Below are 19,928 nucleotides of genomic sequence, written 5' to 3'. Positions count from 1 at the left end.
CCCCGTGATGGAGGAATCAGTGATTGAGGTATAGATTTAGAGGAGGGTCAGGGTGGATGTGAGGAAAAGCGTTTCTCGCCCAGAAGGAAGTGGGAACGTGCCCGTGCGGGTGATAGAGGCTGAAACTCTCTTAACATTGAAAAGATATTTAAATGTGGCCGTGTGATACCAAGGTATACAGGGTTATGTGCCAAGTGCTGGAAAATAGGACTAGAATAATTAGGTGGCTGTTTCTGGCTGCTGTAGACTCGATGGATTGTGTCTGTAGTCCACAATAGCTCTGCGACCTGTACTTATGGTCTCCAAATCACATTTATTTGGGTTTTACGTTTTGGAAAAGTAATGTTTTTGACCCTTTTTATGAAGCTGGAAAAGTATAACTGCAGGAAAGATCCATCATGGGTCAGTGATGGGTGAATGGGACTTAATGTCATAAGCTGGCCGTGAGGGGACTGGAATAGTTGAATTGTGAGGTGAACAGAAGCTGGTGAAGGCTTCAGCAGCAGAAGAAGAGCTGAGACACTTTGTAAACAGCTTAGTTCTTTCTTGGCAGGACTGTTTCATCCGAGTGGCAGAATCTAGTATGGCACGGGCAATTATACCATTGTGGCTCCCTATGTGCCGACAGGGAATAGTGCTGCTGGATGCACTTATTAACTACTTTGATTTAAACCTGTACAGCAGGAAAGACCCAGGTTGAACCAGCCCCAGGGCTGAATACATGGCAGCTGAATCGACAGGGCCAATGCCACTGTAAGGTGTGATGGTAAATGCTTATGCTTACAGCTCAACCATACTGTCTTCAAATTACTTGAAGCTTGCAGAATACTTGTAACAGTCAGGACTTTGATTGACATAGCACCTTTCACAACTTTAATGCTTTCCAATGCACCCATTCAGATATAGCCAGTGAAATGTCCTCAATGTTGTGGCTTAGGAAATGTGACAGTCCATGAAGCAGTGATTCCCACTAAACCCTGCTGTAATAATAGCCTGTTACACCCTGCTGTATTATCAAAGTTAGTACAGAATTATGTATTGACCAGGCACCAGAAACCTGCCTGTACCTGGACGTTCATTTGAATAGTGCCATGGCAGCATTAATATTCCCTGGCCAAGAGGGAGGCTAGCACTGAGATATGATGCACTGGACAAAGTTAAAAATCACACAACACCAGGTTATAGTTCAACAGGTTTAATTGGAAGCACACTAGCTTTCGGAGCGACGCTCCTTCATCAGGTAGTTGTGGAGAATAAGATTGTAAGACACAGAATTTATAGCAAATTCTGTTTTGCTGCAAATCTTGCTATAAATTCTGTGTCTTTCAATCTTATTCTCCACAACCACATGATGAAGGAGCAGCGCTCCGAAAGCTAGTGCTTCCAATTAAACCTGTTGGACTATAACCTGGTGTTGTGTGACTTTAACTTTATCCACCCCAGTCCCACAATGGCGTCTCCCAATCACGATGTGGTGTGTATGACCGGTTATCTGTGTCAGAGCCACAATGTCTGTGGGGCCCAGGTGCAAGTCAGAAGTGGCAGAGCTGCAGATGTTCCCCACCAATGGGCAGACAGAGTTGGGGTTGGGGGATGGGAGATGTTGAGGATAGGGGAATCTTGGGGATGGGGTGTGTCGGGAGTTGGTGGTTGGACAAATGGATGATCGAGGTTGGGGGATGAGGGAGTCGAGGATGGGCTGAGTCGGGAGTCGGGGATGGGGGAATGGGGAAATGGGAATTGGGGATGGGGAATAGTTGGTATTTGGGGGTTGGGGGAGTTGGAGTGCAGGGAGTTGGGATTGGGAGATGTGGGGGCAGTTAAGGTTGAGGTGGTGGTCTTTGCCTTTTGAGTCTGTATGATTAAGAATACACCGTGACCTAAATATTTCAACAAATTCACTGCCATGGAATCACAATGCTGACTTCAATAATGGCGCTGTGGGTGTATCTGCCCAGCACCACCTTGCCCACAGTAATTAGGGATGGGCATCCAACACTGAGCTCACCAGAAACCCCCCCCCCCCCCCTGCAGCCCAGGGAAAGCAGAGCACCCTTAAGAACTAATATCTTAATATCAGGAAAGGAGCAAGGGGTGAGCAGGAAATTGGATTGCGTTTTATAGTTCAGACTTGGGGTTTCTGGTTGATCATTTTGATTAGCTCCAAGGCAGTCTGTTCATTTCAAAAGGAACTGGAGAATTGGGTCCGTGCTTCAGGAGCGAGTGAGCAGCGCTGTAGGTGTCAGTGATTTAAGCTGCTCTTTGTTTGTAGACAGTTCACTGTTCTGTGTAATATTGTCCCGTAGTTAATGAAAATAAAGGTAATGATTAACTGGGTGGAATTAGTGCACACTGCACTGATCTTACATTCAACACAAAGAAGCCAGCTAAATCACTAGTTTCTAGACCAGTGGGCTGTCACTTAGCTCCTCCGTCACACAAAAGGAATTCCTTCAGATTTGGCAACTGTATCACATCCTGAGGTCTCCCCCTCACCCCCACTTGGTTCACAGCTTTGCTTCTGTACAGAGGGGTTGGCAAGGTTGGCATACTCAGGCAGGCAAGTGCCCAGTCTTCCTCACCCGGGAGTCAGGCCGTCATCCTGCCCTGGCTCCTCACCCCTCGGCAATGGTGTTACCAACTCTCCAAGAAAGTCCCACAGTCCCCAGGGCATAAAGGTTTCTCTTCCTGGATACTGTGGCAAGTGAAACTGCAGGGAAGATACAATTCCAAGGCCATTGAACAGCACCTTCTCATTCTCAGGAATTTCCAGAACACTTTTCAGTCATTGAGGGATGTCTGACGTGTCAATAAGGGCAGCCAATGTTGTACAGCACAATCTCACACAAACAGTGATATGATGATCAGATATTACCTGTTATAGATTTTTTTTTCTCATTCAGAAAAAACTACTCCACATCTCTGGAGCAGGTGGGACTTGAATGCAGGCCTCCTGGCTCAGAGATAGTGGCACTACCACTGTGTTGCTTATTTGCCTGTTTTACAGTGTTGATTTAGGGATAAATATTGATCTCGACATCGGGGAAAACCCTTTTGTCACCCTCAAAAACAATTCGAGCAATCTTTGGTGTGTCCATCTGAGAGGGCAGACAATCTCATTTTGATATCTAATCTGCAAGGGTTTTAGGTACAAGGTGCCAACAGGCTTTGCATTTAATTCTCAAGATCAGCAAGAATGAAAACGTTGCTCAGGAATATGTTTAAAGATACGTCAATTTGAACAAAGATATGTGCTTGTTTCTCAGAGGCAGTGGGCAGATCTGCTGTAGGGACCAGCAAGGTGCAGGTTTGATCTTTGCCCTGTAGGGTGTTAGCCCAGCATTGGTTCAGCAGCAATAACTTTGTGAGTTTATAGCACAGAAAGGCTCAGATGGTCTCTGCTGCTGTTTATAATCCACGCAAGCACCCTCCCACTATTTGATATGATTTATTATTGTCACATGTGCCTGGGTAACAGTGAAACGTTTTGTGTGCAGTACAGGCAGACCATACCATACAAAGTGCATTACAGTAATAGACCAGTGCGAAGAATGCAATGTTACGGCTGCAGAAAAGGTGCACAGAGAGTGAGATCAATATTGCATTTAAAATTTGAGAGCACCATTCAGAAGTCTGACAGCAAGGAAGAAGCTGCTCTTGAATCTGCTGGTATGTGTGTGTAAGCTTCTTTCTCTAACCTTGTCAGTATTCCTTTCTCCATTGAACCTGTCTAGATTTCCCTGTAATGTATCTACTCTGGAGCAGAACATAGGAGCAGGAGTAGGCTATTCAGCCCCTCGAGCCTGATGTACCTTTTAATACAATCCTCTACTTCAGTGGACCTTTCCCATGCTGTTCCCTAGACATTAGAGTCTAGAAATTAATTGATTAACATTCTCTCTAAGCTACATACCTGTTCTAATGTTCCATGGCCATGCCGATTGCAACATTGACTTCAGTTACAGCAATTGTTGCCACTCATGGACCTCGCAGACCTGTACAGCCAGTGAGAACATTAGAGGGAGTGCTGTTGATCAGTGTCTCAAGCAGTTTCAAAGACTGAACATCCCCTGCTCTTTGGGAATTCACCTCAACTACTTCGGTGAGGAAGCAGGTTCCAAATCCTCCCCACTGTCTGGCTAACAACATTTCTTATTTGTTATTTGTTCTATTCCTGACTCATCTTTAAATGATGTTCCCTATTAGTGCATTCCTCTTGGAAGTGGAGATGCCATCTCTGCTTCTAGATGATTGAAACGCTCCCTAATTTTAATCACCTTCCCCTGTCTGAATCCCAAAAAGCTCCAATTTGCTCAGCCTCTCCTCATAGTCACCTCTTAAGCCTGGAATTGTGGTGTCAATCTATTGTGCTACTTCACCCTGAGATACAGAACATTCCAGAACTATGTACAGTTCTATACACGATGTCCAGTGTGTGAGATTAACAATACTTCCTTATTTTGAAATGTATTCCTCCTTAAACCCCTTCAGTGAAAGGCGTCACACCAAGCTATGGTTTATTTTGAGCTTGTTGGCAGTAGGGAACGAGGGGCTGGGGGTACAGGTGGGCTATTACAGTGAGCTGCTATTACAGGAGGGCTTTTCTAAGAAAAACGAAAAACCGTGTGGTGACAACACGAGGGTGGGGTGTGAATACAGTCTTTGTTATTTTGCTGTTTGTGTTCTTCCTGGTTCAGTTTGGAACCTGAAAATGCCAAGTAAAAATATTTGTCACACGTACCTAGGTACAATGAAAAGTTTTGTGTGCAGTGTGGTAACATTGTCACATGATTTAGAGAGCTCACCTATGGATGCTGTGCTAGACTTTTCACAGTTAGTGTCCACTCGGTCTCCCTCTGTTTAATGCAGATACTGAACCCATTCTCACTCAAACAGATTGACAGATAGTCACTCTCTCTGTTAGCATGTCTCACTTTCTCTTCTGGAAATACACTCTTTCACCATCTCTCTAATGGAGTCCGTCTCTCTGTCCCTCTGTGTCTCGCTCTCGCTCTCCTTCTCCCCCCAACCCCATGAAGTCTGTCACTGGCTCTCTAATGGAGTCAGTGTCTCACAAACTCCCATAACACCTGTCTCACTTTCTCTCTGTCCTTCCCCTCTAACAGAATTACTGTTTGATTCTTTCTAATGGAGATATTGTGTGTGAGTCTCTTTCTCGAACAGTTTGAAAGTGTTACTGTGTCTCGCTCTGAGTTATTGTGTCTCACTGTGTCTGAGTTAGTGTTGCCCCAGTGTGATTCATGTTCTCCTTTCTCCTGTTACAGAGCTGCTGGGCTCCACAAAGCGGTTGAACGTTAATTACCAGGATTCCGATGGGTGAGTACCACATCCTCCTGTTTACATTAACCCTGCCATCTCTCGGGGCCATAAATCAGTCTGTGGTGCGGGTTTGGAAAATGCCTCAGGCAACACTTTCAATCTCGTTAAGCAGCCCATGCTGGTTATCTGAAGAGGGCATCAACTCTGTTTGGGGAAAGCCTGACAGAGCGTTTTCCTGGGATTTGTTTACATGTAACAAGGCGATGAGACCTGACCTGTTGATTCCATGTTTGTGAACATTGAACACACGGTGAGAATTGGAGTGTGACCTATGTTACCCAATCCCTGAGGGATGTGATCAGCTTGGACTTTGAAACCGACATAACTTGCAGACTTCAGTTTACAGCACACAAAGGATCCAAAATAGATAAACAAGATTAGATTCCCTACAGTGTGGAAACAGGCCATTTGGCCCAACCAGTCCACACCGAACCTCCGAAGAGTAACCCACTCAGAACCATTCCCCTGCATTTACCCCTGACTAACGCTATGGGGCAATTTAGCACAACCAATTCACCTGAACTGCACATGTTTGGAGTGTGGGAGGAAACCGGAGCACCCGGAGGAAACCCACGCAGTCACGGGGAGAATGTGCAAACTCCACACAGACAGTCTCCTGAGGCGGGAATTGAACCTGGCTCCCTGGAGCTGTGAGAAAACACTGAGCCACTGTGCCGCCCCTCAGTGGCCATTCAGCCCTTTGAGTCTGTTGTACCATTCAGTTGATTCTGGCTGATCTGTACGTTGACTGCAATTGCTCGTCAAAATACTCTGTCTTAGAGGTTCCAGCTGAACCTCCCCATGTCTCTTTGGGCTAATGGAGATAGGCTTAGGGTTTGGTTACCACTACATTCAGTGGAGGTAATTGCCGCGCGGGTGGGCGGCACGGTGGCACAGTGGTTAGCACTGCTGCCTCACAGCGCCAGAGACCCGGGGTCAATTCCCGCCTCAGGCGATTGACTGTGTGGAGTTTGCACGTTCTCCCCGTGTCTGCGTGGGTTTCCTCTGGGTGCTCCGGTTTCCTCCCACAGTCCAAAGATGTGCGGGTCAGGTGAATTGGCCACGCTAAATTGCCCGTAGAGTTAGGTAAGGGGTAAATGTAGGGGTATGGGTGGGTTGCGCTTCGGCGGGCCGGTGTGGACTTGTTGGGCCGAAGGGCCTGTTTCCACACTGTAATGTAATCTAATCTAATCTAATCTAAATTGCCCATAGTGTTAGGGGCAGGGGTAAATGTAGGGGAATGGGTCTGGGTGGGTTGCAAGTCGGTGTGGACTTGTTGGGCCGAAGGGCCTGTTTCCACGCTGTAAGTAATCTAATCTAATCTAATACAATCAATTATATTAGATTAGATCAGATCCAGGACACAGATGACCAGTTAATGAAGTTAAACTGCTGGCCGTGACTCTGCAAACTGAAAACAGAGTTGTTGGGCACTAACTGGTGGTCTGTTACTTGCCTGAAAGGAGGGCATGTTTGTGAGAGAGGCGGGTTCCTGTGAAGGGTTGGCACGTGGAGCCTGAATCTGTAATTTCCCTGCTTGACTGACCTAGTGTACTCCTGCAGCATTTTTAGCTGCCTTCTTCTGCTTTAGTAGTCAAGGAGCTCGATAAAGTAACCAATTGATGAATCTGCCTTCTCTAGAGTTCCGTCTTGTTTTAATTCCGAGTGTGGATGTGATTTTGTTGAGGAGAATAGCTCTTTGCTTTATGGGTATTGCCTGACCCCCTGATGAAGGGCTTTCGCCCGAAACAACGATTTTCCTGCTCGGATGCTGCCTGACCTGCTGTACTTTTCCAGCACCACTCTAACCCAGCTCCCTCAGAGCCAGCTCTCAGAATGAACAGAACCTCTGACTCTTTGTCAATATCTGTCAGCCAGGGCTCCCTGATTGGACCAAATTAGCAGCTCCAGCCAGAGAACGTACATTATATGAGGTCCACCTGGTTGGCCTTGTTCCAATCACTACAGACTCCTCATTCAATTCCTGCCCATCGTTTCATTCCAAAAGCATTGGAAGGTTCCAAATTAGACTTTGATTTTGTATTTGATTCCTCTAAGCTGCTGTACTCTCTGGAGCTGTGACCCTGGCCTTTCAGTGGTCCTTGCAAGTACATCTTGTTTTGATTTGATTTGCTTTATTGTTGTCTCATGTACCTACGTGCAGTGAAAAGCTTTGTTTTGTGAGCCGGACAGGCGGATTGTAGCAAATAGGGACATTCAGATCATAGGGTGCTTATACAGAGTGAGGAATACAAGGTTATGTCTGCACAGATAGAACAAGATTACGCAAGAGGGAGCTGCTACAGTGAGGGTGAGTCCAGGACATGGTGCTAATGTCAGTGGACAATCATCCAAAGCCCAGGCTAGTGCTATGGGAGTATGGGTTGAAACCCACCATAGCAACACTGTGAATTTAAATTCAGTTAATTGGATGGACTATAAAATCTGGTCATCTACAATGGTGGCTGTGGCAACTATCATCATTTGTTCAATACATGTCATGTTCACTAATGCCCTTTAAGGAGGAAACTGCCATCCTTATCTGATCTGCCCTGTGTGTGACTCCAGACCCACAGCAATGCAGCTGACTCTTAACTGCGCAATTAGGGATGGGTGATAAATCCTGGCCTAGCCAGCAATGCCTGCATCCCGTGACTGATTGCAGAAGGACATTGCTTCGGATGTTCTTACGAGCAGGGGTTTTGTCATTATTACATTGGCAAGGCATTTGGAGAAACAGCTGGGGCAAGGCAGCTTGTGTAGTAAAACTAAGAGCCGTTAATATAAGAGGCGCCAGTAAATTCAATTGGGAATTCAGGAGAAACCGCTGCGCTTAGGGACTGCTGAGAGTGTGAAGGAACTGTGGAGGTGAGTGAGCAGTGCAGATGTGTTTAAAAGGAAACTGGAACCAGAAAAGTGTATGGGAAGAAGTGCTGATCAGGGAGATGACATGGAGGTTTTTGGTTAATTCGATTGTGGAATGTGGGCAGCATTGGCAAGGCCAGCTCTGAGAGTCATAGCATTGTACAGCACGGAAACAGACCCTTCGGTCCAACTTGTCCATCCTGACCAGATATCTGAAATTAATCTACTCCCATTTGTCAGCATTTGGCCAACATACCTCTAAACCCTTCCAATTCATGTACCCATCCAGATGCCTTTTAAATGTTGTAATTGTACCAGCCTCCACCAATTCCTCTGGCAGCTCATTCCATACACTGACCACCCTCTGCGTGAAAAAGTTGTCCTTTCGGTCCTTTTTATATCTTTCCCTTCACCTTAGACCAGCGCCCACTTGATTTTGACTCCCCAACCCTGGGGAAAAACTTTGGCTATTGATCCTATTCATGTCTCCCATGATTTTATAAACCTCGAGATAAGGTCACCCCTCAGCCTCCGATGCTCCAGGGAAAATAGCCCCAGTCTGTTCAGCCTCTCCCTATAGTTCAAACCCTCCAACCTTGGTAACATCCTTGAAAATCTTTACTGAACTCTTTCAAGTTTCACAACATCCTTCTTATAGCAGGGCGACCAGAATTGAATGCAGTATTTCAAAAGTGGCCTAACCAATGTCCTGTACAGCCACAATATGATCTCCCAACTTCTTTACTCACTGACTAATAAAGGCAAGCATACCAAACACCACCTCCTCTACCCTGTCTACCTACAACTACATTTTCAAGGAACTGTAAACCCCAACGTCTTGTTTGGCAAAACTCCTCAGGACCTTACCATTAAGTGCATAAGTCTTGCCCTGATTTGCCTTTCCAAAAAATGCAGCTCACATTTATCTAAAATACTTGTTACCATCCTAAATTGCCATTGGACTGAGTGGCTTGCTAGGCTGGTTCAGAGGGCAGTTATTAGCCAACCACATCACTGTGGGTCTGGAGTCGCATGTAGGCCAGACCAGGTAAGGATGACCCATTTCCGTCCCTAAGGGACATTAGTGAATCGGATGGGATTTTATAACCATTGGTCTTGCTAATGGTGACCATGAAACTAGCTTTCAAAATCAGATGTACCAATTAATGAATTCTACATTCCATCAGTTATTGAGATTACCAGTTGGTGAGATTTAACCCCATGCCCTCAGGTCATTAAAATAAAAGCAAAATCCTGCAGATGGTGGGAATCTGAAATAAAAAAAACACAAGGTACTGGAGAAACCAGTGGCTGCTTCTGTGGAGCGGGAAACAGAGTCCAATATGATTTGTTTTCAGAATGTCACTGTGGCACCATTCAGTCCAGCCATTGACATGATCTTGCATGCATGGCCAGGCTAAAAACAAAATTAAAGAGCTCCAGACTGCAGTTATCGAGTGCACTTTGCAAAGAAGTTGAACCTGTAGAGAGGAACTGCTAACCGCTCATTAACCTCGTTTGGAAATGGGAATGACCCAGAGAGCAAGAGAGCCTGCCCTGAAGGCTTGCTGGCTGCTTTCCCTCAGCAGCTGGGACAGGGTCTGGGCTGCAGCTGCAGTTCCCATGTTTCACTGCAGATGTGGGAATACGCTGTAAGCAGCCAGGACAGCTGCTGAACAAACCAGTCAATGTGCTGACCTCTGTCTGCAGGACTCCGACTGCAGCAGAGACCAGACGGACTGGTGGTTCTGATTAATCTCTCTGCTATGGGGCCCCGGTTAGCTGAATCAGTGCTGGGAGACAGCAGGGCAGGAGATTAGATTAGATTTCCCTACAATGTGGAAACAGGCCTTTCGGCCCAGCAAGTCCACACCAACCCTCTGAAGAGTAACTCACCCAGACCCATTTCCCTCTGACTAATGCACCTAACACAATGGGCAATTCACCTGACCTGCACATCTTTGGACTGTGGGAGGAAACCCATGCAGACACAGGGAGAACGTGCAAACTCCACACAGACAGTTGCCTGCAGCTGGAATCGAACCTGGGTCTCTGGCGTTGTGAGGAAGCAGTGCTAACCACTGAGCCACCGTGGAAAGAACATTTGTGGCTGTCTGTCATTGATTGTCAGTCAAGAGAACAGAGGAGTAGCGGAAGATTCTGAGCTCCTTTGGGAGGTGGGGCTGCGGAGATTAGGAAAAGAGGGACTTTGCATGGATATAAGTCATTCTCGCAGAGGTAAGTAAACTATTATGTCCCGTGAACCTGCTTGGCCAATCAAAATAATCTGGGTCAATCTGATTCAATTCCATTTCCTCATCTACTTCCCATATTCCTTTATTTGCCGCAGTAAATGGGGCATTGGCAACCCTTTAGGAGAGAAAATTCCAAAGGATTCACAACCCTACTCCTCCTGCTTTTCCGAAATAAACATTCTCTTATCCTGAGACTGTATCCTGTGTTTTAGAATCCCCATCAACAAGAACAATCTCTGTGTCTAACCTCTCACTGCAGCTGATGGGATTGTATCGACTCATGAGATTTGGGCGAGGCCGCCATTTATGTCCATTCTTAATTGCCCAGAGGGGAGTTAAGAATCAGCCACATTGCCTTGGGTCTGGAGTTACATGTAGATCGGGTAAAGGTGGCAAGGTTATTCCTGACAATCGACAACAGTTTCATAGTCAACCCTAAACTCTTGATTCCAGATGTTTCATTTGTGCCCAAATGATGGGATTTGAGCCCAGGTCCCAGAACGTTACCTGGGTCTTGAATTATGGTCCAGCGATAATACCATGAGGTTATCACCTGCCTGTATGAGTGTAGCCTGAGAGTGTTAGGCCTTCACTTGCAGAATTGTTTCCTGACACGTACCAGCCTGACCAGCTGGAATTGAGCTTCTCTTCCTCTCCAACACATAAAGGAATAGGGTAAGAATATTTCTTTTAATTTTACATTTATAGAGCAGCGTTAGCCCCTGAGAGTACTTAAAAAGAAATTGAAAAACATTATGTAGAATTTCTCACAATCGCCAGACACCTCAAAGTACTTTCCAGTCAATGAAATAATTTTGATGGGTAGTCACTGTTTAAAATGTGGGAAACATTGCAATCAATTTGCTCACAGCAAGCTCCAACAAATGGTGTGATAATGATGAGATTTTTAAAAATCTTGTTGATCGAGGGATAAATATTGGCCATAATACCCGGCATAACTTCCCTGCTGTTTTTCAAAATGGTGTCATGGTCGTCTTTAAAATCCACCTGAGCAGAAAGTTGGAGCTATGGTTTCATGAATCGTCTGACAATGCAGCAGTCCCTTGGTGCTACAGTGGTTAGCACTGCTGCCTCATAGCACCAGGGAGCCAGGTTCAATTCCAGCCTCGGGCAACTGTCTCTGTGGAGTTTGCACATTCTCCCCGTGTCTGTGTGGGTTTCCTCCGGATACTTCCGTTTCCTCCCACAATCCAAAGATGTGCTGGTCAGGTGAATTGGCCATGCTAAGTTGCCCACATTGTTAGGTGTGTTAGTCAGGGGCAAATATATGGTAGGGGAATGGGTCTGGGTGGGTTACTCTTCGGAGGGGCGGTGTGGAATTGTTGGGCCAAAGGGCCTATTTCCACACTGTAGAAAATCTAATCTAATCTACACTCAACCCCACAAAAAGTCTCAGCCTTATGGTATGAGGGCGGGTGCACTTCCAACTGAACCACGACTGATTCAGTAATAAATTGCTTCTTAACATGTAGCCACCATTGCAAGTAGGGGGTGTGTACCACCACATTTGTGCACAACAAGATCCCACAAACATTAGTGTGTGATGACTGGATTATCTATCTCGGTGGTGTCATTCAAGGCATTTCACACACATTGGGAACAACCCCTTGCTCATAGAGTCATACAGCATAGAAACAGATCCTTTGGTCCAATCAGTCCATACCGAACGTAATCCCAAACTACACTAGTCCCATCTGCCAGCTCTTGGCCTATATCCCTCTAGAACTTGCCTACTCATGTATCTATCCAAATGTCTTTTAAATGTTGTAACTGTGCCCACATCCACCACTTTCTCAGGAAGTTCATTCCATACGTGAACCAAACTCTTTGTAAAAAATATGCCCCCCTGCCGTCTTTTTTAAATCTCTCTCCTCTCTCACCTTAAAAAGGTGTCCCCTTGTCTTGATTTTCCCCATCCTAGGGAAAAGACATTGAGCCATGGGATCTTGTATGTATATTTCTGACTCATGTACCTTTGCACCAAAGTGTAATTAATTTGCTGTGAAGGTCTTTGGGCCGTCTTTGTTTATTGCGGTGCTGCCTTAAAGTTTCTTCTTGCCTTTGGTTTCCCCGAGCCTGATCGACAGCTTGTCCTCGTGGGAGACAGCAGTTTGCTGATGGTGATTCAGGGAGATGAGGCAGTGCTGTCTGTCTGTGAACTGCTGCCTGAAGTGAATGAGTCAGATTTGAAAATATTTCACGAAAGCACACCGTCCGCAATTCAATTGACAGGGTTTAAGCCGAGCCGCGAGTCTGTTCCTGCTCACTGTGTCGAGGTGGATGAATAACAAACCCGTAAGAAGTCTTCTGTCATGAGTTAGGAATCCCAGCGATCTGATGTTTAAAGGGGTGTTTGTACTCTCCTTGTACACCATTGGGCAGTGGTGCAATGTCACTGTGTTCCAGCAGGGAAAGGCAGTCAGTCCAATTGTACAGTGACCACACCATTAATTTAAAATTGAAATCATAAATTGCTCTTTTTCTGTTGCTTGAGCCCAGGCTCGACCTCGACTTGTTAAACTGCTGGAAGGAGAGAATTGGGTGTCCACAGTTTATCAATGATTACACCCCTGGGCCAATATGGAGGACTGCCCTCTACAGCAGATACCCCTGGCTTGACCAGTTAATTCCCAGCATTCTCCTACTGTCTTCCAGCTGTGCTGCACTGTCCTCTTAGCCTCACCAGGTTATATGAGTTCAGGCCCTGCTGCTGGGCACAGAAACTTGAATGCACCATCCAGCCTGACCCTCCAGTGCAGGACTGAGAAACATAGTCTTTTGTGTGATGCATTAAACTGAATTCTTATCCACCTCCTTAGGTGAACACAGATGATTAGATTAGATTAGATTACTTTAGATCACTTTACAGTGTGGAAACAGGCCCTTCGGCCCAACAAGTCCACACTGACCCGCCGAAGCGCAACCCACCCAGACCCATTCCCCTACATTTACCCCTGCACCTAACACTACGGGCAATTTAGCACGGCCAATTCACCTGACCTGCACATTTTTGGACTGTGGGAGGAAACCGGAGCACCCGGAGGAAACCCACGCAGACACGGGGAGAATGTGCAAACTCCAGACAGTCAGTCGCCTGAGGCGGGAATTGAACTCGGGTCTCTGGCACTGTGAGGCAGCAGTGCTAACCACTGTGCCACCGTGCCGCCCACAGGACACAGGATTTATCGCAGGCGAGAAAGGGAATTTCTGTCTTGTATCCCAGCCACTATTTATTTTTTATCAACATTTGTAAAGCGGATTGTTAGGCCAATTAAGTTCGTTTTTTTTGTGGGATTGCACTGTGCACATATGGGCTGCCACGTTTCTCTGATTAAAGCAGCAACTGCATTTCAAAACAACACGGCATTGAGTGTTAAGCGCTGATGAATATAAACAGGAAAGGTCTGCATTTGTACACCACTTTTATACAACCACTGATCTCACAGCACATTGCGGCCAATGAAACACTTGCTGAAAGACAGGGACAGTGCAATGGAGGAAATCCAACAGGCAATCCGCACACAATGCAAATGTGATAAAGACCAGATAATGTCATGTTGATTGAGGGATAAATATTGACTAGGATGCCAGGAATAGCTTGTCTGCTCTGATTGGAAATGTTGCCATGGGAATGTTTACATCCATCTGAGCAGGTAGATGGGAGCCTCATTTAATATCTCACTCGAACAGTATCTCTGACAATGCACCTTCCTACTGGCACTGTACTGGAGGGTCAGTCTTGATTGAGCATGCAGTCAGCTGAGCCCTGGCTGAGGCATGACAATGCAGGCCGACAGGTCAGCGCAGGTCTGAGGAGATGTTGTCTTTTGAATAAACTAAACTGAATCCTCATCAAAATTCTTATGTGGACACAGGCGATGACATGGGAAATATTGAAGGAAAGAGTGAAATAGCAATGCAAGTCTTTAGTCTTCATTCGGACCAGTCTGGTTGCTTGTTGTAACTAACAGTATAGATTGGACTTCACAAATGGGCAAGTTTATATTTTAGTTAAAGTTTAAGTAGTAATATTTGGACTCCTTGGGCATTGTCTGTCTACTGCAGGCAACTCTGCTGACCCCTTAATGCGGATGTGTCAAAATGAGAAAGGACGGAGCCGATTAGGGAGATACTGACTGAGGGCCTTTAATAATTGGAGAGTGAGGCAGAAATGTTTTTACTCAACAGGAGCACTTTGAACAGAAACAGTGGAGAAGGCTGAATCTGTAATAGCTTTTAAAAGGAAGAATTTGAATAATAAAAGTGTCATGGGTAAGGGAAGTTGGGAAGAGGGACTGGAATGGTACGATGGGCAAGTAGAGACATAGGCCGAATGGCCTGCATCTGCTGCTATTCCTTATCACGGCTGTTCTGCCATTCGACAAAAGCTTGGCTGTTCTTTCTCAATGCCATTTTTGCACATTGTTCCCATATCTTTGATATATTTAATATCTAGAAATCCATCAATCTCTTACCTGAATGTAATCCATGTGTCACTCTGAGACCGTGTTCCCTGGTTCTGGACTGCACAGACTGGGACGGATCCTGTCACAACTCTGTAAGAATCTTTCATGTTTTAGTGAGATCACCTCTCATTCTTCTTAACTCAAGAGAGTACAGACGCCGTCTCCCAATTTCTCCTCACAGGACAAACCCACTATCCCAGCAATCAGCCCTGTGAACCTTTGTTGAACTCACTCAATGGCAAACTCAGGAAACTAAAACAGTGTCACTATATGTGAGGTGTGATCTCACCAAGGTTCTATACAACTGCAGTTGGGCATTGTTACTGCTCTCCTTCAATCCTCTTGTGATGAAGGCCAATGTGCCATTTTCCTTCCTAATTGCTTGCTGCACCTTTTATGTTAATTCTCAGTGATACATGATCCAAGTTACCCAGCTCCCTTTGGACATCAACACTTTCCAATCTCTCACTGTTGCAGGAATGCATTTCTGATTTCCCTACCGAGTTAAACTTCACATCTGTCCCCGCTAGCTTTCTGCTCTCCCCTCCTGGTGGTGCAGAACTCCAACTTTCTAGGATCTGTTGAGCAATGGCTTGTTTACAGATTTGTAGTCGGGCATTTTTTTTAGGCTGCTGTTTTTCTGATGTCTATCAGAGCTTAGATATCAGCTAAAGCAAGTGAGGTAGGATGTAGTCAGGTTGCAGCTTGTAGAGTGGAATTTGAAGTAGTTTACATTGAGACAGCACAAGCTGAGACAGCAGTATAATGGTGTTCCTTTTCTCCAGTCACTATCCTAGCGTGCGGTTCGGAGGTGCCTGGGGGCTGTGTTTTTTAAACAGTGTGGTGAGATTTTCCTTCAGACAATTGTCAGTGTGGTGCACAGGAGAGGGGGAGGATGGTGTGATATTTTCAAGCAAGCATGAGAGACCTAAACAAACAGTATTTAGCTAACTAAGCTCTTATCTGCTGTGAAGCAGATCCTATTGAGGTGAACCCTCAAGGTGTTGGAAGTGAGTGTGTTCACCTCAGTGGCTATGGTTCTTCAGATCCTGGGCAAAAAGCAAGGGGTAAACTAGCCAGTCTTTCCTCTGCTAATTACTGTCAGGAAGTACAGTGTTAGATCTACATGTTATTTTTACAGGCAGCAGAATAGAATATGTCATATTTGCTGTTCCCATCATTACCTCATGAAGTCCCTGCACTGCATGCTGTATTTTGGGACAATTTAAACATGGGCTCTCTGCTTTCAAAGCAATCTCTGCACCAGTCAAACTAATTCAAGCCCAGAGCTTTGTAAGTTACTGCAGCTGCCTAAAACTTGCCAAATTATTTTCCAGTGTCACCCCATTTTAACACTTCCAAAATTAATGCATCCCCAGATATCGTCAAGAACAGAACTGCAGTAAGCTGCATTGGAATATTCAGTATATAATTATGAACTTACATCAAGGTAAAAGTATAAAATTCTTGTTTTCAAAAGTATTTTGTAAAACTGTTATTATTTTATGTACTCACCAGTCTATTGAATTTCCTGAGCTGTTCCAGTCAGGAATTCAGCTTGATGAAGAAGCAGTTTGGGAAGAGAGTTTGGGGTCTTCTGGTAGCTGATGTTGGAGCCCAAATCATCTGCTAGGACCAAGGTAGTGGAATTGGCACAGACAATGGATGAATTGAATTGAATTGAATTTATTGTCATGTGTCACAGTGAAAAGCTTTGTCTTGCGAGCAATACCGGCAGATCACAGAGTTAAGTAGCATAGCTAAGTAAATAATAGGTAAACAGCGGCAAAAACAAAAACACAGGTACAGGCAAATGTTAAGAGTTTGTGAGTCCCTTCAGTATTCTAACAACAGGAGGGTAGAAACTGTTTTGAAACCGGCTGGTGCGTGTGTTCAGGCTTCTGTACTTTCTCCCTGGGGCCTGTGGTACTCTCTCAAAATCTTTTGGAATTTAACTTTGTAAGGATGGTGTGTAAATACAGGCACTTTAAACTCATTGACTGACAGCACAGTGACAAGTAATGCCTGGGCTTTTAATTCTATTAGTCAACCTGATAGTCTAGTGCAGTCTTATCATGGAGTTTTGCATGGGGAAGTGTCATCTTTCAGATCCGACACTAAACCCAGGCCCTGTCTGCTCTGAAGGGGTGAACAGAACACTTCCTATGGCTCTAGCTCAGAGAACAGGGATGTTCTCCCCATTGTCTTTGAGCCATATCTATCTTTCACATTATCCCAGTGATCTTTGAGACTTTGGTACAGATTGGTTGCCGTGCCTTTTTGAGTTATGACATGGGCAGTTCCTCAGGAACTATTTGATTATCTCGAAAACATTATGGGGCATCCTGCGTTAATGAAAGATGCAACTTGTTTCTGTGATTTGCTCTTTGTCTTTCTTTCTCTTTTGCTTCCTGTCACTGTTTCTCTCTTTTCTTTTGCTTAACGTTGCTCTTTCTTTATCCCGCTGTTCTGTTTCTCCTCTGCACTCCCTTGCGCTCTCTATAGCTCTGAAAGCCGTCGTGATGGTGAGGTAATGGGAAATGGCCAAGCTCCCTGTCCCTCTGTCTGCCTCTCTTGTCTCTCTCCTGCTCTCAAAGAAAAGCACAGAGTATTCAAGCACTCCTGTGTCGGCCTAGTTCCCAGCCCCTCTGGCTGACAGTTCAACCTTTGAGGACAGAGCTGGGGCTGTGAGAAGTTCCCTGGAGAACAATGGACTGCATTTATCCAGCTCATCGCAGCTCCCGACTTTGTCTCCAAGCTCAAATCCAGGGAAGAGAGTATCAAAAGGCATCAAAATAGAATCGGGCAGAGAGGGGCCAAGGCCTGTGAGTGACAGCAATGGAACTATCTTCCCCCTGTACCCAATTCTGAATTTAATGAGGGGTTAAAGGCAAAAAAAATTGATCAACATCTCTGTAATCATGTTAAACTTTCATACAACAAGACCACAAGGGCAAAATAGTTTATTCATCAGGTGACCAAACAGTTTCAACCTGGAGTGACCTTGAAAAGGAATTGACTTTTAGAAGCAGGAAAAGGATTTCATTCAAACACTGCTCACAAACTGGCCTCTCTTTGTCCAAGTCTCACAGGTAAGGAGGCGGGCAGCTTCTTTACCAATTTACTGCTGGACGAGCTGACGATCTTTACTGTTGAGGTTGTACTGGGATATTGGTGAGGGCGCTTCTGGGATACTGTGTCAAGTTCTGGATGCCCAGTTACAGGAAGGATATTATTAAGCCAGAGAGGGTTCAGAAGAGATTTACCAGGATGTTGCCAGGTATGAAAGGTTTGAGTTATAAAGACAGGCTGGGATTTAGAAAGTGAGGACGGCAGATGCTGGAGAGTCAGAGTTGAAAAGGGTGGCGCTGGAAAAACGCAGCAGGTCAGGCAGCATCCGAGGAGCAGGAGAGTTGATGTTTCGAGTATTTATCAGGAATGTTGGGGGGGGGGGGGGGTGGAAGGGAGCTGAGAGACAAACAGGAGGATGGAAGTGTGGCTGGGGCAAGGTAGCTGGGAAGGCGATATGTAGATGCAGGGAAGGAGGTGATTGTGATAGGTTGGTGGGGAGGGTGGAGTGGATAGGTGGGAAGGAAGATGGACAGGTCAAGAGGGTGCTGCCGAGTTGGAGGGTTGGATCTGGGATGAGGGTGGGGTGATTTGGAAACTAGAGGAGTTGATGTTGATGCCATGTGGTTGAAGCTTCCCAAGGTGGAAGATGAGGTGTTCTACCTCCAGTCGTCAGATGGCTTGGATTTGGCGGTGGAGGAGACCCAGGACTTACATACCCTTGGTGGATTGGAAAGGGGGACTTGAAGTGGTCAGCCACAGGTCGGTGAGGTTGTTTGGTGCACCCGTCCCAGAGATGTGCCCTGAAACGCTCCATGAGTGGGCATCCTATCTCCTCAATGTAGAGGAGACCACATCAAGAGCAACAGACACAGCAGATGAGGTGTTTTGATGTGCAGGAAAATCTCTGCCAGATGTGGAAGGATCCTTTGGGGCTTTGGATGGAGGTGAGGGGGTGAGGTGTGGGCGCAGGTTTTACGCCTCTCGCAAGGGAAGGTGCCGGGGTTGTAGGGTGGGCTGGTGGGGGGCATGGACCTAACGAGGGAGTGGTCTCTGGAATGCAGATAGGGATGGGGAGGGAAATATACCTGAGGTGGGGTCTGAGTGTAGGTGGCGGAAATGGCGGAGGATAATGCTCTGGAGATGGAGACGGGAGGGAGGTGTCTGAGATAGTCCAGGTGGACTTAAGGTCACGGTGGAAGGTGTTAGTTAAGTTGATGAACTGTTCAACCTCCTCATGGGAGTATGCAGTGGCACTGATACAGTCTTCAATGTAATGGAGGAAAATGTGGGGGATGGTGCTGTTGGGACTGGGACTTATTTCACCTTATTTCAATGGTTGAGAGGTGACCTTATAGAGGTTCATAAAATGATGAAGGGCATGGATAGGGTTAATGGTGGTTGTCTTTTCTCTATGGTAGGGAATTTCAAGATTATGGGGCATATTTTTATGATGAGAGGAGAGAGATTTAAAAATGAAGAAGGGCAAATTGTTTGCAGGAGAGGTTCGCATGTATAATGAACTTCGAGAGGAAGTGGTGGGTGTGGGTACACGCCCTTATTTGGTTAAGGACATGAATAGGAAAGTTTTGGAGGAATGTGAGCCAGGAGAGGCAGGTGGGACCAGTTTAGTTTGGGATTATGTTCGGCATGAATGGGTTAGACAGAAGGGTCTGTTTCTGTGCTGTATGACTCTGTGACTCAACAAAGTTATTTCTTTAGTGAATGCAGATGGTTTGAGGTGGTCCCAGTTAATCAGGAGAGAGGACGTTGGGCATAAACGTTTTCACTGGGGTCCAGTGCTTGAGGTCAGCTGCCCCAGGGCCCTAACTTGTCTTGAGCCTGTTTAACAAGGATGACTCTCCCTGTGGAAGATCAAAGTGTGCCGTTCAACAGATGTGCCTTGTCATAA

The 19,928-nt window shown here is 45.8% G+C and overlaps 1 protein-coding gene across 4 annotated transcripts in view; it reads left to right on the top strand.

The window, feature by feature from the left end:
- Positions 1-19,928, top strand: part of caskin2b (CASK interacting protein 2b) — a 281,832-nt gene that overhangs the window by 144,728 nt on the left and 117,176 nt on the right. For 3 of the 4 annotated variants that reach the window (XM_043714379.2, XM_088000436.1, XM_043714381.2), the window contains one exon: positions 5,286-5,337. In XM_043714379.2, the coding sequence (XP_043570314.2) occupies positions 5,286-5,337 (52 nt within the window). Of the gene's footprint in view, positions 1-3,639; positions 3,670-5,285; positions 5,338-19,928 lie in introns of those variants that run through there. The other variant, XM_088000435.1, reaches the window with a different exon arrangement.

The sequence above is a fragment of the Chiloscyllium plagiosum genome, unplaced genomic scaffold (assembly GCF_037043375.1).
Source record: "Chiloscyllium plagiosum isolate Xiang-an unplaced genomic scaffold, Cpla_swu_hap1 HiC_scaffold_25, whole genome shotgun sequence".
In the NCBI taxonomy this organism is placed as follows: Eukaryota; Metazoa; Chordata; class Chondrichthyes; order Orectolobiformes; family Hemiscylliidae; genus Chiloscyllium; species Chiloscyllium plagiosum.
The sequence above is the reverse complement of the archived record's forward strand: the minus strand, read 5'-3'. Positions and strand labels throughout refer to the sequence as shown.